This window comes from Schistocerca americana, chromosome 9 (genome assembly GCF_021461395.2).
Source record: "Schistocerca americana isolate TAMUIC-IGC-003095 chromosome 9, iqSchAmer2.1, whole genome shotgun sequence".
NCBI lineage: Eukaryota > Metazoa > Arthropoda > Insecta > Orthoptera > Acrididae > Schistocerca > Schistocerca americana.
The window spans coordinates 62,377,955-62,401,691 of record NC_060127.1 but is presented as its reverse complement, the minus strand read 5'-3'; the positions used below and the strand labels follow the sequence as shown (position 1 = coordinate 62,401,691).

General features: G+C 37.6%; 1 protein-coding gene across 2 annotated transcripts in view; it reads left to right on the top strand.

The window, feature by feature from the left end:
* LOC124551051 (zinc finger and SCAN domain-containing protein 31-like) overlaps positions 1-23,737 on the top strand; it is an 80,327-nt gene that overhangs the window by 26,584 nt on the left and 30,006 nt on the right. For both annotated transcript variants that reach the window (XM_047125922.1, XM_047125921.1), the window contains exon 6: positions 6,435-6,491. In XM_047125922.1, coding sequence (XP_046981878.1) covers positions 6,435-6,491 — 57 coding nt within the window. The remainder of the gene's footprint in view (positions 1-6,434; positions 6,492-23,737) is intronic.

Below are 23,737 nucleotides of genomic sequence, written 5' to 3'. Positions count from 1 at the left end.
GCATAAATAATAGTACATGAGACTACTCAGCCTTTGGCTCTGCTTCAATCCTTACTGCCGCCCCGTGACCGATTTTTGTATCGTTCTCTCGTTTGGTATTTGGAAACCATAGGAAAAGCAGGTTTGGTGACCTCTCATCTCCAGAGGACAAATTTACGTAAAAGGAAGAAAATGAGCATGGAGCACAAGCTGTACTTCCTTTCGGAAAAAGACAGAAAGAAAGAATGGAAAATATGAAACGCAGAATAATATACATAAAGGCAGCTGGGAAGGAAACTGATGTAGATTTTTTTCTACCGAGCATGTGTATGGCTAAGAGTACATCCCACTGCTCTGTTATAGGCGAGTCAAAAAAGAAAAAAAGAGTAAGCAATTTAAAGATGGATGTACAGCTTAAAAATGAGCAATTAAGAGTGTCACACCAGCCATATTATTTGAGACAGGTGATCCTGGGAGCATGATGAGTGTCTTTTTAATATAAATTTATAGTACTGTCCCAATTTCATACTACCTTTTTATGTTCCTTGAAAGTAATTTGACATTTCAATGAAAACTACTTATATTAAAATCTTTACCTCTTTGCTGCCCTCGACCTGTTGATGGTGGGGGTGGTAATGAGGGCTTTAACTGTCTTCACTTCAAAGGAGAAATGTGAAATATATGAGGTATTACTTAACCTTCCAAGATGTGCAAAAATGTAATGAGTATTGCAGCCTTGCAACAATGAAAAAAAATATATTTCAGCTAAATTTATCCCAAGATGTGGAACTGAGGAGAAAGTAGCACATACAAAGATGTCAGTGCATGTTTGCAGTTGCATTGATGGGTTTCTAGTGCATAGATTTTTGTACATCAGTTTCTGTAAGTTGCAAAACCTGTGCAAACTGATCGACACTTAATGTGGAATAAAATTTGAATATTGGGTCATCATTTAGAAGTTGCTTCTTTGGTAACTTGAAGCGCGAACCTTTCAGCTTCATGCACCCGTTGTCTGTCACTCGCAAGCAGTTGATCTTCCATATTAGAGCCACATTTTATGCCTAAATTTCTCAGGACTTCCAACCTTCCTATCACTCCATCATTGAAACATATCACTGCATCTAGTACACCAACTTTTAATGTATTTAGTCCTACAAAAACATTCTTGGGTAATCTTTCCCATATGCAATGGTTGAAACTTTCATTTGTCTTCTGAGTGACTCCATGAAGACATTTACTAAGCAAAACAGCTTTACTCTGGTCTCTAAAAATTGATTTAGTTTCATTCATAACAGGCTCAGGAAGAGAACACGTATGATGGTATATTTGACCATTTCTTTTGCTTTTTGGTAACCACACCAAGATTCTGCTCCTTTAGGGCAAAGTGCGTGAACAGCTTGGTCATCTGTGGACAACTTATGTAAGTAGGTGGCCCATACTGCTTTTCTCATTGCTGTAACATCATTCAGAGGTGCAGTTCGTCTAATGGCCAGTCCATAATAACTCTGAAGAGGGTCTGTTTCAGTTGCCGTCAATCTGCCTTGGCCAGACAGAGATTTTTTTATTAGATAACAACTTTCCTTTCACTTCTCTTTGTAGCTTCCTTAATCTAGCACCCATTCTCTTTTGCACATGTCCACAACACTCCAGATTTGTTACCAAGGTATACCATAAACATTGAACTCATTAATTTTATTGTAAGCTTTAGAGTCCCCATTGCCTAGGTATTTCGTATATCTAACGTTATAAATGGGCACTGACCTCTGAAATATTTTTAGAGCTCCATCACACTCCATACCTCCACTGTAACCATGATAATTCTTAGAACACTGATGTTCATTATGTTCTTTGATGTTACCATTGCAGGTGTGTAAGTACTTAGATAAGCACTCAACATCAATAACTTTTGCATTCTCCAGAGAATAAGCACTCAACATCAATAACTTTTGCATTCTCCAGAGAAGTAGCACTTTAAACACCATTCGAGGGGCGATGTCCTTGACGTTGCCATGAGCCATCAAGTGCAACAGCAGTGTCCCTGAGTCCACTAATATTTACAGTTTCTTTTACTGAATGTTTCATAGATGCTTTAGACACAACTGTCAAGGCACCTAAAATATTTTTATGTACTTGCTGAACCTACTGGGAGGAGGAGCCAATGTCCATCAAACCAAAAAATGTTTGAGCAGCCTGTTTTCCTTTTCCTATTGCATGCATTGCGTACACTAACTTCAAATTCACATAATATGAAGTATGCACTATGCTCGAAGTCATTTTCAAGGTAGATTTATTGCAGGATCTACACAGAACAACTAATTTTGACACTAAACCCTTCCTGCTACTTTGTTTTTCTGTTATTTCCAGACAGCCTACATCATCACATTGTTTACATTTCACCACTTCCTTTATCAAAGAAAATAAGATGCCCACATCAATAACAATAAATCCACTACAAACAGCGTCATTGTTAACACAAAAATGTGAATTACCAGGAGGCGTGCCATGTGGGAGTTTCTTCCCTGAAGAACTGATACATAGGTTACTGTCAACAGTGTGGCTTGCTTTGTTTGTGAACTGGTTACCACAGAATTTCCTTTTATTTAATTTCTTGATGCATGGCATAGTTCGTATTTATTGCACACTAAAGGATATGTACTTCCACAAATATATATATATATATATATATATATTATTTCGAAAATAACTGAGCTTTCTGTTTCCAGCGAATATACGTATGATACATTGTGTATGTTGGTAACAGTGCGGCTTTCTAGTGTCTGTAAATGATTATCTTCCCTAGTATTTACTATTGTTTCGCTGAAGCAGTTTGTCCATGGACAAACTGCTTCAGTTATTTTCGAAATAATATTGGTTTCTGTAACAGAAATAAAGGGGCCGTGGCGGCATACATGACCAATTTTTAAAATTTGCTATATATAGGTCATTTTTCGTTTGGAACCCTATAATGTATATATCGATGTATAATGTATATATCGATGTAATCAGGGGAGACTATAGAATTTAATAAAGTCATAAGAAAATTTCGGTTTTTCCAACATTTATAAGTACCCTGTATCCTTAATACAGTCTTTTATTATAACATTTTGAATGAGCACACAACTATGTAGATGTATATTCACCTAAGCAAAGGTACTCTGTGGCTTGCTCTGTTGTCTTCCCTGATCATGCCCTCAAGATCTGGTTACCTAAGGAATGCATTTTATTTGCTGCTGAATTATATGCAATGTTTAGGGCAATGAAACAGATGAGCTGTGTTAAGACTGCTATGTCCGGAATATCTAGGACATCTTCTTGCCTGAAAAGCCTGGGGATGAGGTGTCTTTATTCTGGGTATCAGAGCACATAGGTATTAGGGTAAAAGAAGTGGCACATGTAACTACCAAGGAGGCATGTCATGATAATCAGATAGTTCACTGTGCCATCCCCCTACATGCTGTCACCTTGTTGTTGAGGTAGACGATCATGTGTTGATGGGAAGAAGATTGGCTGGAAGTGACAGGCAGGAAGCTGCACTTAGTAAAGTCAACTCCCTGTCTGTGGCGTACCTCCTTCCAGGCACCCAGATGGGATAAGGGCCTGTTCACTTGTCTCTACTTAGGACACATCCGTGGGACACATAGCTTCTGGCTCCAGCAGAGGGACCCTCCAATGTGCGGTGCTTGTGGCATAGGGATCACAGTACACCACATTTCAGTAGTTAGTGTGTTTTATTTCCAGACAAGAGGGCAGAGGCTAATTTACTGACATATTTGCTTTCTATTTTAACAATGAAATGGATGTGGTACATGTTTTAAGGTTTTGTGAAGTGTCCAACGTGTTTCCTAAAATTTTCAGAATGTTTTTTTAATATGATTTATCAGTGTGGCTGGCTCACAAGGGTCTATTGTAAGTGATCAGTCAGAGACATTTTCATGTGTAATTATTTTAATGTCATTCTTGTGTTAAATGTGTTTTAATTGCCAGTTTTAGAAAATTTAACCAATTTTATGTAACAATGTAAATAATCTCAATATAATGGAAGGAAACATTCCACGTGGGAAAAATTATATATAAAAACAAAGATGAGGTGACTTACCGAACAAAAACGCTGGCAGGTCGATAGACACACAAACAAACACAAACATACATACAAAATTCAAGCTTTCGCAACAAATTGTTGCCTCATCAGGAAAGAGGGAAGGAGAGGGGAAGACGAAAAGAGGAAGTGGGTTTTAAAGGAGAGGGTAAGGAGTCATTCCAATCCCGGGAGCGGAAAGACTTACCTTAGGGGGAAAAAAGGACAGGTATACACTCGCACACACGCACATATCCATCCACACATACAGACACAAGCAGACATATATGTCTGCTTGTGTCTGTATGTGTGGATGGATATGTGTGTGTGTGCGAGTGTATACCTGTCCTTTTTTCCCCCTAAGGTAAGTCTTTCCGCTCCCGGGATTGGAATGACTCCTTACCCTCTCCTTTAAAACCCACTTCCTTTCGTCTTCCCCTCTCCTTCCCTCTTTCCTGATGAGGCAACAATTTGTTGCGAAAGCTTGAATTTTGTATGTATGTTTGTGTTTGTTTGTGTGTCTATCGACCTGCCAGCGTTTTTGTTCGGTAAGTCACCTCATCTTTGTTTTTATATATAATGTAAATAATCTGTTATTGATAATATAATGTGAATGGACAGATAAAAAAATCTACTCACAAAGTGGCGGCAGGGGAACACAACACACACAAAAGGATTTAACTTTCACAAGCTTTTAAACCCAGTGGCTCCTTCTTCTGGTGGAAGAGTTGAAGGGGGAGGAAGAAGGGTGAAGGAAAAGGACTAGAGAGGTTTAGGGAAAGGGGTACACTTTAGAAAAGTCACCCAGAACCCCAGTCCAGGGGAGACTTACCGAGTTGGACCAGAAGGAAAGGTGGATTCCTTCTCATCCCATCCAGGAAGTGTCCCCTGACTCTGGGTTCTGGGTGACTTTTCTAAAGTGTACCCTTTTCCCTAAACCTCTCCAGTCCTTTTCCTTCACCCTTCTTCTTCCCCCTTCAACTCTTCTGCGAGGAGGCAGAACCATTGGCTCCCAAAGCTTGTGGAAGTTAAATGTGTGTGTGTGTGTGTGGGCGCGCACACGCAATCATCGTAATGGGTAGTAAAGAGAAAACTACTTCAACTGAACATGCATTAGAATTCTTCTAGACAACTCACTACTGTTGAACATACCCCAGAAGTGTGGCTAAAATTGAATGGACTGGCACAATGGCTGTGATTAACAGTCTATTCGTGTAGTCAGTGTTGTAAAGAAGAGGCAGTTACATTGTCAAGCTGCTTATTGCCACTGGTGGTTGTTAAATGCTTGGCAGTCACCCTGTGGGTGACTGCTGATGGGGGCTGTGAGACGAAATATTACTCGCGACTTTTCTCAGTGTTCCGGTTATGACAGGCTCTGCTGGTCAGTTCTTATGAAATAAGACAGCAGATTCATGGTGGACGAGGTTCCTAACTTAGTTCATGGAAATGGGAATCTGATGTTAGCAATATTTGTCCACCAGGAGTCGTTTTCTTTTTACATAATGTGAAATATATCGTAAATATTTCAATGAAAGCCAGCACCTCCCCCCCCCCCCCTCTCTCTCTCCCACTATCACCTCCACCTCCAGAACCATGATCACTCCCCTCCCTCTGGATGGGACACACTCGTCATTTTGAGGATGGATTCTATAGACAGTGGATAGTTTTTAAAATGCAGTAACATGGAGAAAATGTATTCTTTTGCTCTAAGCACTGCATGTCATATGTTTGTCATCATTGAGTTCGGGGTGAACCTTGTGACAGATATTATAGTGACAGCTGTCAGTTTCTCATATCATGTAGAAACTAACAGGTTATACATTCATTGTGGTCAGCTCTTCTCTGCCATTTGTTGACTAGGAATAAGAATTCTGGTTTGCAAAAGGTCCCAATTTTCTTTGTGTATGCATATATTTAATATATTATTGATGAGGCTAAATTAATTGATGACAGGTTGCTCCAGTTGCTGGTATATTCTTTATTTAGGTCAACCACTGGTTTCACCATTCAAATCCTGGCCATTTTCAGGTGGATCTGAGATGTGTGCACTTTCCATGTGGCAGTACTCTGTCAGCATTATTACTGTCTGTGGTATTGTCTGATGTGATTTCATCGATTTGTCTTCAGAAGAGGATAACGTGTTGAAGAAGCAGCTTCAAACGACTTACATCTTGCAGTATTGCCACATGGAAAGTGCATACACTTCAGATCCACTTGAAAATGGCCTGGATGTGAAGGCTAAGGCTACTGGTGGTGGATCTAACCAGAGAATACATCAGTAACTGGAGCAGCCTGTCATTAACTGGATATATCCTTGTGAAACAACAGTCTACACATGGAGAAACTAATAAATTAATTAAATTTGTGTTAACTTTTGCAGAAATTGGAAATTCCTGAAGATCTCGAGGCATGTGATCCACTGCAGTTGGAGGAAGAAGTAAGTGAATTTGTATTTTGAGTATTTCCTTCTTATGTAAGCTAGGTATAAGTCCCATTATTAATAATGTAAGCAGATTAGCACTATAATGTGATCAAAATTGCTTGATAGTGGACCCTTCATGTGTTAGAACTGGTTTCCTACAATCAGGGTGCTCATTGCCAAGCCTAAAATGTTTGTTTGTTTGTTTCTTCCTGGCATTCTTTCTTGATATGTTTGGATCCCATATCGGGGGTATGACACATTTATTTTGTATTTCATCACACGTGATGAAAACAACAGAATAAAACACACAAACACACACACACACGCACACACACAAATCATGATGATGAAACACGCACGTTTCATACACAGTAATAACCAAACATTACTGGATATTTCCGCACAAAACGCGATCAAGCGTCACATGTACAGTTGTCATAATCTCAGAGATTGGCTTTTTTAAATATATGATTCATTAGCTTGTGGCTGATTTGGTGCAGTCTTCTATGAATTCCTCTCTTGTGTCAACTTCCTCAGCTCAGAGTAGCGCTTGGAACTTACATCCTCAGTTATTTGCTGAATGTTTTCCAATCTCTGTCTTCCTCTGCCGTTTTTGCCCTCTAGAGCTTCCTCTAATACCATGGAAGTTATTCTTGATGTCTTAACTGATGTCTTATCATCCTGCCCCTTCTTCTTGTCAGTGTTTCCCCCACATTCCTTTCCTCTCTGGTTCCGTGGAGAACCTTCTCATTCCAACCTTACCAGCATTCAGCTGTAGCACCACATCCCAAATACTTTGATTTTCTTCTGTTCTAGTTTGCCCACAGTCCATGTTTCACTACCATAGAATGCTGTGCTTCAGCTGTACATTCTCAGAGATTGTTTCTCAAATTAAGGTATATGTTTGATACTAGCAGACATCTCTTGGCCGGGAATGTGATTTTTTCCAGTGCTACTCTGCTTTTGCTGTCATCCTTGCTTCGTCTGCCATTGGTTATTTTAGTGCCTAGTTGGCAGAATTCCTTAACTTCATCTACTTTGTGACCATCAATCCTGATATCGAGTTGCTTGTTATTCTCATTTCTGCTGCTTCTCATTACTTTCGTCTTTTTTCGATTTATTCTGGATCCCTATTCTGTGCGCTTTAGACTATTCATTCCATTCAGCAGATCGTGTAATTCTTCTTCACTTTCACTCAGGATAGCGATATCATCAGTGAATCGTATCTGTCCTTTCACTTGGAATTTTAATTCCACTCCAGAACATTTATTTTATTTGCATCATTGCTTCAATGTATACATTGAAAAGTGGGGACAAAAGACTACATCACTGTCTTACATCCTTTTTAATCTGAGCACTTTGTTCCTTGTCTTCCACTCTTATTATTCCCTTTTGGCTCATGTACCTGTTCTATATTACCCATATCTCGCTATAGCTTAATACTATTGTCCTCAGAATTTCGAACATATTGCATCATTTGACATTGTCGAACACTTTTTCCAGGTTGGCAGATCATATGAACGTGTCTTGATTTTTCTTTAGTGTTGCCTCTCTGGTGCCTTTACCTTTCCTAAATCCAAACTGATCATCATCTAACACTTCTTCAGATTTCTTTTCTATTCTTCTGTAGATTATTCTTGTCAGCAACTTGGATGTGTGAACTGTAAAGCTGATAGTGCAATAACTCTTGCACTTGTTAGCTCCTGCAGTAATTGGAATTGTGTGGATGATACATTTCCAAAAGTCAGATGGTATATCACCATACTCATAAATTCTACACATCAATGTGAATAGTCTCTGATGGAGTATTATCTATCCCTTCTGCCTTATTTGATTTTCAGTCTTCCAAAGCTCTTTTAAATTCTAATTCTAGCACTGGATCCCCTATCTCTTCTAAATTGGCTCCTGTTTCTTCTTCCATCATATGAGACAAATCTTCCTCCTCATAGAGGCCTTCAGTGTGCTCTTTCCACTTATCCGCTCTCACCTCTGCATTTAACAGTGGAATTCCAGTTACACCATTAATGTTACCACCCTTGCTTTTCTTTTTCTTTCCTTTTTTTAAATTTCATCGAAGGCTGTTTTTACTTTCCTGTATGCTGAGTTACTCCTTCCGACAATAATTTCTTTTTCGATTTCTTCACATTTTTCATGCAGCCATTTTGTCTTAGCTTCCGTGCACTTCCTATTTATTTCATTCTTCAGTGACTTGTATTTCTGTGTTCCTGAATTTCCCTGAATGTTTTTGTATTTCCTTCTTTTGTCAATTTTTCTTTCCAACCTCTGTTATTACCTTTTTAGAGATGTCCACTCCTCTTCAACTGTACTGCCTGCTGAGCTATTCCTTATTGCAGTGTGGCATCGATAGGTCATATCGACCTTAGACAACGTTAATCTTTGGGACTCAGGTCGCTCATCCAAGCCGCTATGTTAATTCAGTCTGTTCTTATACCTTGTACTGTTTGCATGTATATGATAATTGTTGAAATATATGTATGTGCAGATATTAGTGTGGACAGTTTATTCTGTATACTGCTATTCGTATCCTGTTCCCATAGCAGTATTTATAGTATTAGAGAACTTTAAGCATGTCTCTTCATTCCTTGGTGCTTCGATATCCCCCACTCCCCACCTTTACACATAGATTCTTTGTGACTAATCTATTAACCTCCAGCATACATTAGGTAAACTTTGTATGGTATTGTGTGAAGCTGAATTTTTGAAATCAGCAATTCACTGTTGTAACTAGGTCACCACAGTCATAAATATAATCCCATTATATAGTATTGTGCTGTAGTGCAGTGGTTAGCATATTCACCTCATGTACAGAAAGTCGTAGGTTCGAATCTTGTCAGAGGAACCAAATTTTTTTTATTTTGAAATCTACGTAATAATAAGAGTTTGATTGTTATTTTTATTCAGTTAATTTGTTTAAATTTAACTTTTTATTTCTAATTCTTTGCCACATCATTTTTCATCATCTTATTGATTTTTTATATTTGTTCTTATTTTTCTTCCTATTATTGTTTTTTCATTTGGAAACTGCCTGTGCCACCCATAATATGCAACCAAGTGCCAGAGAGGACTGCTTATCAGTTGGTAATGCAGCAGCTCATGTATCCAGTGTGAGAATAGTTTCATGTGACCAATGACTGCAAGGAACTAACTTTTAGCACTGAAACTGGATTTTTTTGTCTTTGAGTTCGCTCATGAAGGTTAACTTTAATCGCTGTGAACAAGCAGTTGTGCTATATACTGCATACAGTGATGTGCAGAAGGGTGCTGAAAACATTTTCAAACAAAAGTTAGTCAGTATTTTTCATAGAGTCATAAATATAATGAAAGGTGTGGGTTACCATTTTATGAAAATATAGCTTATGCAATGTTTATCTGCAGCAGTGTCAGTTAGTGTGCAACTGATATACAGGGAAGGAAAAACATTTTTATTTTATAGCCAATTTTGGTGTTACCTTTTGCATATTTCAATTATATTTTCCTATGTTTCCTGCTGGCTTGTTTCTCTTTACTGTTATTTGTTTTCCTCCTGTTCAACCATTTTCAATATTATGTTGGAAATATAATATGTGTCATTTACATTATATTTACTACACCATGCAAATAACTTTTATTTACATTACACCAGTGGTTCCCAGCTTGGCAGCAATTACCCCCTGAGGGATAAAATGAAATATTCTGAGGGGTAGAGACTAAATTATCTGATTCTGTTTGTCATGAAACTAAATTATTTTCAAAAGATCATTACTGTTATCACAATTTTTTAAGATTAATAGTAATTATACAAGTTATCAATAACTAATTAGTAACATTAATGTGGTGGAAGTTACATACTCCACACATGTGCTTTCTCCCATACAGCACTGGTGTTAAAAGTGAGACCTATATGTAACAAATGCTAAATATCTCAAGAAAATGTCTTCTCCAAGTTATGGATATTACCTGCAGTAAATGAATTAATTGACAGCACTACGCAGCAGTATAAATACATAAGGGTTGCTATAGTGCTGTACATATTATTATTATTATTATTATTATTATTACACAAAGAGTTAATAGCATAAGTTTTCCAATATCTGTCATATCAGAAGTAAGGAGACCAGCATTCAAGTGATTTATGAACAGTAAATATGGTGCACACATTTTAACTTGGTTGATTTTAAATAGGGTTGCAATGTGCAGGGTAACAAGTGCCACAATGGAGAGGAATAATGCAAGGGAAATTTGTTTTGTAACAAGCATCTACCCTCATTGTAAATAGTTTGCTTTCTTATTTGAGATAGAGTTGTGGATAGTGCTTGGGGTGCACCACAAATTTCTTTCTCATTCATTCTAACACACACGCAAGCATGTGCCCACACATACACACAAAAAAACTACGTGTCATTCATATTTCATCATTTAAAAAATTCTACAGTTTAGTTAGGTGCTTAAGTTGGTGGTAATGTGTCTGTCTGTGTGTGTGTGTGTGTGTGTGTGTGTGTGTGTGTGTGTGTGTGTGTGTGTGTGTGTGTGTGTTTGTGGGGGGGGGGTGCGGGGGGGGGGGGGCAGCAGTTGGCAAGGGGAGGGTGGGAGGTCGGGAGTACCAGCTAGTGTTAAATTGCTCTCAGGGGTAATACTTTAAGAAAGGTTGGTTACACAGATTTGAGAAGAAAATAGGGAAAACAAAACTTTTATGCTTCACTTGATAGTTAAAGATAAAATTAACAATTTAATGCGAGTAGATTCTTGTACAAACACAACAGATAGCTTTTCAAATGACAGCATTGTCATGATTTTTAGATTATCTTCCAAGTTTTTGGCACCTATCTGTCAACTTTTAACTGCGGTCACAGGCCTCTTGCTCTCTGCATTGGAAAACAGAATCCAAAAAGCCATCAGTGCCACAGCTGCAAACTGCTGATTATCAACTTCTGTGACCTGTCTCAACATTTTCTCATTGCATAGACATTTGCTTTAGCAAAATTCTGAAGAGATTTATATCCCTTAAGAATATCTGCGCTACTAAGAGCAGTCATTCGGAATAGACTGCAAGAGCCTTGCTGTGTCCACATTAATGGAGTTCAAGCTTATTGTCCTTAACTTTGGAGACTGACTTGTTTTGATCCGTGGCCATGAGAATTGACAGCCTCATCTGAAGATGCAGCTAAGTACACTTCAATCCCCTCTTAACTTATGCATGGAGCACTTGCTTCTTTATCTTTTTAAAAATCTTGTTTGTTTAATCACTAAAAATTCCTGTGTCCACAATACTGGAACATTCTTCAAGCCTTTTTAGCTTGGAATGAAGTTCATGCAAAGTGGGATATTTCAATGTCTCTAAGAAAAGTCATATTAATTAAGTCACAGACGCGCTCTTTAATGAATGTGGCCTCCACTAGAATCCAGTTCAGTTCATCGTCTGACACGAATTGACATACTCAATGCCTGCATTAGACAGCTGTGGCATATCAACACTGTGGAAGAATTGAATAATTTTATCAAAATATTCTGCCATGTAACAGTTCCAACATGTTAAAACTGGTAGAGTAATAACCTTGGCATCTCTGTTCCTTTCTTGCAGAAACTGCAAATACAATACCTTTTCTTGATGTTCGAAATAGTATTCTTTAAATTTTTTGACATTATATTCATCTTCGTAAGTTCCTTTAAAAAATGTCCACAGTCAGACACTACTGAACATGGTTGAAGTGATCACCTGTGACTGTTTTCATAGAGTGAACATATTTGTTCATGTATCAGCTCGCAACTGTTTTCACATTATTGTACTGTATATTGTATTAATGAAGAACACGCAATATTGTGTGACAAATTGCGAGTTTGCTGCCATGAGAACATGTACATGTTTGTAACAAAACATTTCTGCTTATTGCAAACTTCAGTGGTTCTCAACAACAGAGTGAAAAGACAAACTTCCTCTTCAGTCAGTGGTCCCTATGATAGAAAAAAGATATCTTTTCCTGCTAGCTGCTCCATTACATCATTTTTTTGGCATTGCTGTACGGAAGATGCCATAATCTCCCTCACTGGAGGGGGTGGGATGTTGCCAGCTCCTAAAAAGTTACAATTATTTAATTACATCCAAAAACAAAGATGATGTGACCTTCCAAACGAAAGCGCTGGCACGTCGACAGACACAGAAACAAACACAAACATGTGTGGATGGATATGTGTGTGTGTGCGAGTGTATAACCCGTCCTTTTTTCCCCCTAAGGTAAGTCTTTCCACTCCCGGGGTTGGAATGACTCCTTACCCTCTCCCTTAAAACCCACATCCTTTCGTCTTTCCCTCTCCTTCCCTCTTTCCTGATGAGGCAACAGTTTGTTGCGAAAGCTTGAACTTTGTGTGTATGTTTGTGTTTGTGTTTGTTTGTGTGTCTGTTGATGTGCCATCGCTTTCGTTTGGTAGATCACATCATCTTTGTTTTTGGATGTATTTTTCCCACGTGGAATGTTTCCCTATCAATTATTTAATTAGTTATATTATTTGACACTGTACTAGAAAAATACTTTATTTTATTAAAATTAAATTTTAACTTTAATAGTGTGAACAAACAAAACACTGCTCACTTTCAATGAATCCGTTCATCTGCTGATAAAAATCTTAAAGGGTTGTAGTTCTTCTGGAAAACCTGGAATTCTCAGGGAATTACAATGTATCTGGAAAAATAAGGGGAATATCGGGGAATTCTGTGTATTTTTAATGTGGCATTGGAATTTAATTCTATTGTAAATCACAAATTTTAAAGTATGGTACTTAATATTTGAAAGCATGTTAGTTACATGACTATTATTCCGTATAAATTATTAATGTTTTACAATTTTGGTCATGCTACTGCTTATGGCTAGTGTATCTTGGGCAAGAGGAAAGAAAAGTCTTTATTGTTAAGATGCTTGATCCCCACTCACTGTAAATTACCATGAGCTTCTTATAATGCCCTCTTGTTCCCCATACTTGGAATTCTCAGGGGATCCTTTTTTTTTCTTTTCCAATTTTTTTCTGAGTAGTCACCTTGTCTAAGTTTTCTAGTTTGTGGAGTTGAATTTTGACCTTCAGAAATGTTTCCACAGTCCTTTGGCTCAAATATCCAAAGCTACCCTTTTTTTCCTTTTTCACAGTATAAAAATTAGCAGTAATTAGCAGCAGTGCTAATTTGAGATTGCTACTTTATTTGCAAACTGGACTGCTTCAATTGGTTGTCCCCTATGCTTTTGACTTTGTGTATGTTTCAAAATGCTGTCTTTGTGCTATTATGGAATTTTCTATTACAGTATTTATGAAACACTTCCGTTTTGAATTCTGATGCCATATTGACAGCAGTCACTGCAGTCTTTGATATTTTCACAGTCATCAATTATTTTAGCACATGTGTTCATCATCAAGATTATCATACAATGAAAAGAGACAGAATTTGTTCTTGTCAAAGATTTTCAAAGAATTTTGGAGAAAATATTGATAGCATTGCACTGCTGCAAAATTTAAACATCTGTGTAAAACAGATACATGACCAAAAACAATGTAGCACATCACAGATTTTGCAGTATTTCATTAGAAACTGCTGATTTCAAGCTGGTGGCCACATTCTCGTTTAAACGAAATGATCTGCCCTTACTATTACAGTTACCTTATGACTTCCTTTTTTCACAACAAATTTTATCTGTAACTGGTATATTTCCTGAGATATTTTTCTGCAGAGGTTAAGGTGAGACTCTTATATATTCATATTGTGAAGATCATTGCTCATCTTTCACTTTCAGCAATTTGAATGCTGCATAGACAAAGGTGGGTTTTCAGGCTGTGTGGCATCCAGGCTTTGTGAGTTTGCAGTAGACTCACATGCGCTTTCCAAATATTAGGCTGCATGCTGTTAAAAGGCATAAAGATGGATACTTAAAATGCTAAATTTATGTAAATAATACTGTGCTTGTAATTTAATTACACTGACCAACAGTGAAAATGTTTTGGACTCGAAATAGTTAATTATCATGGCTGAATGAAAAAAATCACCATAAAAATGACAGATCAGCTTTTGCTTTGGAGATAAAGTGATATTTTCTTTTTATAGTCAACGTTTTCAGTTTGAGGGAAATTTTGTTTTCGGAGTTAGCACACCTGTCCAATAACAAAATGTAAATGTTCTTAAGCTGTTTGTAAGTCATAAACATAGATACTGTTGCTGTGACTGTGAATTTCATGTAGTTTCTGGTATAATTAAAGCAGAACCTTTGGTTTGAGAGTGCTTTTGCAGTGTAAAATTCATAAAAATGCCACAAAAATGTGTAAATAAAGTGAATAATTTTTGTTACATTTGTGGTGAAATAACATTTTCCTCACAGAAACGCAATCTGACACCTCTTGTGAAGACTGCCTACCAGCATTATTTCAGTATGAAAGTAGGGGACAGGATACATCTTCGGCTCCGTGTATATGTTGCAACACATGTTCAGTTACACTGTAAGAATGGCTGAAATAGAAGAAACGACCTATGGCTTTTGGTGTGCCTATGGTCTGTAGGTTCCTGCCAAACCATTCAGTGAGTGTTATTTTTGCTTGACTCCACCTATAAAGCCAGGATTGTTTAGGAAGAAAAGAAGAACAGTTCAGTACCTGAATCGTCGATCTGCAAATTGTCCCATTCTGCATTCAGGTAGTTTACCAGTTCCTACTCCATCCAAAAATTGTGAGTTTGAAGTAGTAAATGAAGACAGTGTGGAACAAGGAGGAGGGGAGAACCATAATAGCCTTCCACATCCTGCAACCCTGGTTTTGGGAAAAGATGATAAACTGCACAGACTGAGTCAAGCAGAATTTAGTGATCTTGTGAGACACCTTGACCTGTCACAGGAGAAGTCAGAAATTCTTTAGTCTTGACTACAGCAATGGAATCTTCTCGAAAGTGATGAGTATAATGGCATATTTTAATAGACATGTATGGACATTATTGGATGAACCATCACGATATTTACGAACAACTGCAGAATGGATGAATGCTATTCAAGCTAATAATTTTAATTATGAACCAGTGTTTCATCAAAAAACATACTGGGGAATTGCAATGACTTTACCATTAAGAACTTTTAGTTTTAATGGAATTGCTGAATGGTTCTATCCAAATGAAAGTAGTACTTGGTTAAGAAGTATTTATCAGCCTTTATATACAGCTACAAATGAATATATGCATCATGATTATTATGAAAATGATGATTTGGACATATTTTTAATAGATTTTGACTGGTATCGTACAGAACATGTATATTATACAAATGTGATGCATTGTTTTATCACAAATCTAATAATGGAGAAGAACAAGAAGCTTAAATACTTCAAACCAACTCAATTTGAAGTAAACATATTTTTTGATGGCATGTCTAAAAGGAAACCTGAAATACATTCAGACAATTCTGATCTGTCTAACGAAAAGCATAGTTTGGACCCCATTACCAACCCCAACAAAGAGGGTGATGATGATGATGATGCAGAAGATGATGATAATAATACAGATGGACTCGTAAGTGGAAAAACTAAAAGAACAACTTGAAGGTATAACCGAATTTATAACACTTTTGATAAAATGTCTACTTCTATTCAACACTTTGGAAGAAGCAATGAGTTCTATTTGCACTTTTGCAAGTATCACAAAGAAAGTAGTCAATAGTGGAATTTTAGACATCATGGAAAAGATACAAGAAATAATGGCTGCTACTACTACTATTCAAAACTTGCCACGAAAGCTATGGAAACACAAATAGGAGATCTCACACATTGTATCTACATCTTTGACCAATATAAAAAGTGTTATAGTTGCATTGAGGAATTTCTACGAAAAATATTTGAACGACCAAAGACGTTTGGATTCTTTATGTTCTACATCGAAAAGATTAAAGAGGCAGGAGAGCACAACCACATCATCCAGCTTGTAACAGAACCAACAGACAATGGCGATGCGAGTTCTGGTGAATCATCAATTATCACCTTGGGACTCCCAAACACAAAATGGTGGGCCAATATAATTGAAGAAGAGACCAAAAAAATATCATCGAGTATTTACGTCGCAAACAACGAGGGGTTCGGTTTCATACTCATAACACGACCCTCATCCTCAGAAATACATACTACAGTTACAAATATATCTTACGAAGCAAATAGCATTGAAAGAGAAATGGAATTGGTGGAAATACCACATTAAACATCACATCAGTCACATCGACTTGGAGAATATTTAGGATCCCAGAGCACGACTGTTATAGAAATTCATCGAGGAGGAACACAACTATCTGGAACGTTCAAAAAAGAGTTAATCACAATATCAGACAACCTCTCTTTTTCGAATCTCATTTTGCAATTGAACGGAGTCTTACAGGGTGACACAATGAGACCTTTGCTGTACATTCTTGTCACTGAAGAAGTACTGTGAATTGGAGAAAATGAAGATGATGTATACATATATGCATATGCTGACGACATAGCCATAGTATCAACAGATATATAGAAGCTACAGAACATTGAGAAAATAGATAAGCGGTGCAGTGAACACAAGCTATGCATAAACATAACAAAGATCGAAATGGTGGTTTTCAGAAAAGGAGGCAAAACACCCAAGAATGCGAAAATCAACATCAGAGGACAAAGAATAAAAATCTCATCAGACTTTAAATACTTAGGGGTGACATTGCAGCCAACAGCCAAATGCTTCACAAAACATACAACAGAACGTACAGCCCATGCAATAATAGCAATACAGTACATCAAAAATATCTGCCTACTCAGTCTGGAAACGGCAATGAATTTATTCAATGCAAAAATCTTGCCAATCCTGGCCTACAGGGTGGAGGTTATATGGGGCCATCTGACAGAAAGAAATCTAGAAACACTAGAAAAGGTAAAATCGACTTATCTAAAAAGAGCACTAGGTCTCTCAAAGACAACAAGATCTGGACTAGTGTACCTGCAAGCGAGAGAGAGACATTCCTAATTGGACATCAGACTTCGATAGATGATGCCACATACCAGGGCTTCCAGAAATCAACTGAAGATCATGGAGGACAAACAAGAAAAAGTATGGTCAGAGTTCTATGGCACTGAAGCAATTACGAACCGCTCATGGACAGCACCAAACATCAAACTGCAACATGTCGTAACTAGATTTTCTAGTCACGGCTTTCATCATCTAATTTGCAAAAACAAAACTTATCACGGCCCAACCACAACAAGTGTGTGTGAACTGTGTAACAAAGCCTGTGAATGATATCACATAGATCTGAGTAGTAAAAGAGTGAAATCTAAAAATGAATAAGCAAAAATGTAAAATGCAAATGTAAGATGTTAAGCAAAGTAATTGTATATGGCTAATTGGCTGCAATTTATTAAATAATAAATAAAAAGAATGGAATCCCTATAGAGGAAAATATACGTTCGAAATTCTCATAAATACTATTTCAAATATTCCTAGTTCAATTGGCTTCCAAAAGCTTTGTTTCCTTAGTGTTACTTCCCACTCTTTCATAACTTTGTCCAAAACTATATTGAATAATAGTGGTGAGATCCCATCTCCTTGTCTTACTCCTGTTTTAATTGAGAATGGTTCCGAAATTTCCCCTCTGAATTTAATTTTTGATTTGGTTTCTGTTAGTGTTTGTTCAATTAGTTTTCGGGTTTTAGTGTCTAGGCCTCGTTCTTCGAGAATGTGACACAGAGACTGTCTGTCTATGGAATCGTATGCCTTTTTGAAATCAACGAATGTGCAGATTATTGGTTTTGACCTGATTGCTTTAATCTTTAAAATAGTTTTAAGGTTGAATATCTGTTCCGGGCATGATCTATTAGGACGAAAGCCTGCTTGGTAGTCTGAAATTGTATGTTCTAGTTGTTCTTGTGCCCTCTTTAGGAGACATGCAGATAGAATTTTGTAGGTAACTGGTAAAAGTGAAATGCCTCTGTAGTTGTTTACGTTTGATCTTTCTCCCTTTTTGTGCAATGGGTGAATTAGTGCACACTTCCACTCCTCTGGGATATTTTCTGTCTGCCAAATTTCTTTGATGATGCTAGTGATCTCTTTTAACGAATTTGGACCAAGGTTTTTCAGTAGTTCAGCTACAATTCCATCTTCTCCCGATGATTTATTATTTTTGAGTTTTCTAATGTGACTATAAATTTCTTCTTGAGATGGTGGTAGTGAAGTCTCATTCGTGTGTTCTGGTTGTAATCTGGGGAATCTTGTACTTGGTTGTGGGCAATTTAGGAGTTGTGAGAAATATTTAGCTAGTTCTTGGCAATTTTCTTTGTTAGTTAGTGCCAATTTTCCATTCTGTTTCCGGAAGCAGAGATTTTGTGGAGTGTATCCTTTGATTTGATTTGCGAATATTTTATAAAAATCTTGAGTGTTGTGGTTCTTAAAGTTTTCTTCAATTGTGTTTAGCTGTTCATTAAGGTATTTTCTTTTAGTTTGTCTAAGTATTTTAGCTGTTTGTTTTCTCACTTTGAAAAATGTTTGTTGTGTGGTTTCTGATTTGTCACAATTGTAATTTAAAAAGGCTTGTTGTCTCTCTTCTAATGCGTTATCACAATTCGAATTCCACCATGGATGCTTGGATATTTTCTTTAACGGAATCAAATCTCTTGCTTTCTGTATAATTTTCGTTCGGAAATCTTTCCAGTTGTTTGTTGGTTGTTTATCCCATGCTTCTGTAATTTCTGATTCCTTGATATTTTTCAAGTCAAATTTGGGAATTAGTGGTGATTTCCTTTGGCGTTTCCTTTTTGGAGTGAATTTAATTTTAACTCTGGTAAGGTAGTGGTCAGAATCTATATTTGCCCCTCTGCGGACTTGAACGTCGTGTATTTCTTTCTGGAAGTCATAGGAGATCGCAACATGGTCTATTTGAAATTCACCAAGCTGAAGGTTTGGTGCTCTCCATGTTTTTTGTTTCTTGGGGTCTTTTCGAAGTGATGTTGTCACGATTTTTAGGTTGTTTTGCTGACATAACTCGATGAGTCTCATGCCGTTCTTGTTTGTGAATTTGTGTGCAGGGTAATTACCGACTGTTTTTTTATATTTCCTCTCTTTGCCAATTTGCGCGTTGAAATCCCCTAGAAGAATTTTTACATCCTCCTTTGGAATTTTGGACATTTCAGTTTCGAGTTTTTCCCAAAATTTTTCTGTCTTCTCCGGTTCTTTTTTGTTGGCAATGTTGGTAGGTGCATGAACATTAATAAATGTATATATTTTGTTGGTGTGCTTGATTCGCATGGTCATTAGTCTGTTACTGATTTGATTCATGTCTATAACAGAGTCAAGGGTGTCCTTATTTACAATAAAAGCCATGCCAAATATTGCAGCTCCTTTGCCAATTTTCTTGTCTGTTTTACTTTTAAAGATACGGTAATTGTTGTAGTCTATTGTTTCTGAATCAGTGAATCTGGTCTCTTGGAGAGCAAGGATTTGAATTTTCTGTTTGTTGAGTTCTGTTGTAAGATTATGAAGTTTGCCTGTCTGAATTAGTGTCTGAATGTTAAAAGTGCCAATAAATGTATGGGACTTTCGTGGACATTTACTAGAGAACTCCGACTTTCTCTGTCGTACGAGCCCAAGCTCCCCAGAATCCGATAGCTTGGTTGTCGCCACAGGGCGAGTGGATTGGCCACCTGGGGTAATATTAATTTTACTTGTACGAATCATACTGCTTGTAATTAAGTTCCAGCTAATGCTGGGTAGTTAGAACCAGGGATTGTTAGTTCCTGGAGCTTGGTGTTCAGCCGCACCTCACATGGTGAACAGACGCTGGCCAGAGTACCGGTGGTTGCCACACAGACGTGTCTGGGCTTTTCAATATGCTTTATCTTGTTGATAATGCTTGCCTCTTCCGCCAGTTCCGCCGTACCGATGATCTTCATCTCCGTCTTCACTACCGTTGAGGTCTTCGCCGTATCCCTGGCAAGGGACCCTCACAAGGTACTATCACCCGGGCCAGGTGAACCAAGGTTTTTTTACGAGGTGTTACTCCTCCCCCTCCTCCTTTTACAACCGGGCTTGGGACCGGCTTAGGCGGAGTTATATATATATATATAGAGGGAAACATTCCACGTAGGAAAATATATATTTTTCCCACATGGAATGTGTGTGTGTGTGTGTGTGTGTGTGTGTGTGTGTGTGTGTGTGTGTGTGTGTGTGTGTATATATATATATATATATATATATATATATAGGGAAACATTCCACGTAGGAAAAATATATCTAAAAACAAAGATGATGTGACTTACCAAATGAAAGTGCTGGCAGGTCGACAGACACACAAACAAACACAAACATACACACAAAATTCAAGCTTTCGCAACAAACTGTTGCCTCATCAGGAAAAAGGGAAGGAGAGGGAAAGACGAAAGGATGTGGGTTTTAAGGGAGAGGGTAAGGAGTCATTCCAATCCCGGGAGCGGAAAGACTTACCTTAAGGGGAAAAAAGGACGGGTATACACTCGTGCACACACACACACACATATCCATCCACACATATACAGACACAAGCAGACATATTTAAAGACAAAGAGTTTGGGCAGAGATGTCAGTTGAGGCGGAAGTGCAGAGGCAAAGATGTTGTTGAATGACAGGTGAGGTATGAGTGGCGGCAACTTGAAATTAGCGGAGATTGAGGCCTGGTGGGTAACGGGAAGAGAGGATATATTGTAGAACAAGTTCCCATCTCCGGAGTTCGGATAGGTTGGTGTTAGTGGGAAGTATCCAGATAACCCGGACGGTGTAACACTGTGCCAAGATGTGCTGGCCGTGCACCAAGGCATGTTTAGCCACAGGGTTATCCTCATTACCAACAAACACTGTCTGCCTGTGTCCATTCATGCGAATGGACAGTTTGTTGCTGGTAATTCCCACATAGAATGCGTCACAGTGTAGGCAGGTCAGTTGGTAAATCACGTGGGTGCTTTCACACGTGGCTCTGCGTTTCATCGTGTACACCTTCCGGGTTACAGGACTGGAGTAGGTGGTGGTGGGAGGGTGCATGGGACAGGTTTTACACTGGGGGCAGTTACAAGGGTAGGAGCCAGAGGGTAGGGAAGGTGGTTTGGGGATTTCATAGGGATGAACTAAGAGGTTACGAAGGTTAGGTGGACGGCGGAAAGACACTCTTGGTGGAGTGGGGAGGATTTCATGAAGGATGCATCTCATTTCAGGGCAGGATTTGAGGAAGTCGTATCCCTGCTGGAGAGCCACATTCAGAGTCTGATCCAGTCCCGGAAAGTATCCTGTCACAAGTGGGGCACTTTTGTGTTTCTTCTGTGGGAGGTTCTGGGTTTGAGAGGATGAGGAAGTGGCTCTGGTTATTTGCTTCTGTACTAGGTCGGGAGGGTAGTTGCGGGATGCAAAATATATATATATATATATATATATATATATATATATATATCGACCTGCCAGCGCTTTTGTTCGGTAAGTCACCTCATCTTTGTTTTTTATATATATATATATATATATATATATATATATATATATATATATATATATATATATATATATATATATATATATATATATCAAATGTATCTAATTATTTTTATACTACTGAAGAAAGTGAAATAATTTTAAGTTCTCTACTCAGTCATCATTTTGATAATGATACTGACATATTCAGTATTTCATTTCTGATCTTTTTCATGCATTAAATAGAACTGCTGGTAAAAAGAACTGTTTGCAAATACTTGGTCCCCCTAATTCATTGAAAACTATATTTGCTAGAATAGTTGGATCTGCAATGTTAAATACTCGACATTGTAATAAAGTCTCTACAAGAATTTACCCATAGAAGACTTGTCATTATGGATGATCCTAATTTTGCTCATGATCAACTTGAAACGTTTAAAACAATTTTTCTGGTGATCCAACAAATGTTCAAGTTAAATTTCAACATGATTATATTATTCATAAAAATACCCATTTTGCTTGTTGCAAATCATAATCATTTTAGGGAAGAGTTTTGGGATTATAGAATATGTACATATACTTGGAGAACATGGAATATTTATTTACAAAGAAATATGCATCCAATGACATTGTATATGTTGTTCAGTAAACATGGTTTATTATATTAAGGCATATCTTCTTTTACAATTTCCCCATCCCCGGTAGTTTCCATTTCTTCTATATCCTGTTAAACTGGAGCTTTCTTACGTTTATTCTTTCTATATGTTTTACACACTTTAGAATACTTATAATCTTCCAATTGACATTTTTCTTCTAATGTTGAATCTTAAATTTCTTAGGAGTAGTAGTTTTTATTACTGGAACAGATGGTTTTACAGTTGCTACATTAGGTATTAGGTAAAGGAGTAACATTAGGAGCATGAATACGTTCAACATCTTTCTTTTTTGCTGTATTAGCTTGTTCAATTAAATAAGATGCAGTAGTTTGAGAAGTTTATGGAACAAAGATATCAGAGAACGTCACGTGGAACTACTTCTCTTTTGGGAGAAGAAAAACAATCTTGTTTGCTGCGACATTGACGGCTTGATGACATCTTTGAATTTAAACCATGATCCAACTGAATGGAGGCTATTCATAGACTCCTCCAAGCGTAGTTTGAAAGCTGTGTTACTTCACAATGGCAATCGTTTTCCTTCTATTCTTGTTTGTCATGCGGTTCACATGAAGCAAGTATGACAACCCTCGACTCAATCAAATATCATGAACACAAATGGAAAATCTGTGGCGATCTAAAAGGGATGCGACAGGGATACACAAGACATTGCTGCTTCTTATGTATATGGGTCAGTATGGCTAGGAAATCGCATTATATTAAAGCAGACTGACATGCAAGAAATCTTAACCCTAGTGAGAAAAGTGCCATTTCCGAGCATCTCGTGGACCCAAAAGATGTTCTTCTTCCACCCCTGCATATAAAGCTGGGTGTGATGAAAAATTTTGCCAAAGTTATGAGCCAAGAAGAACAGTCTTTAAGTACATAAGAGAGAAATCTCCAAAATTAAGTGATGTAAAAGTTAAGGAATATATTTTTATTGGGCCACAAATTCGAAACTTGTAAAGGATCCTGCATTTGACTAAGTTTTGGTGGGGAAAGAAAGGGAAGCTTGGGAAGTCTTCAAGAGAGCTTTTTGCACATTTTTAGGCAGCAAAAGAGATGATAGCTACACTCACTTGGTGACAGCACTCCTGCAAAACTACCACAAACTTGAATGCAACATGTCCCTTAAAATCCGTTTTCTCTACCCACACCAAGACTTT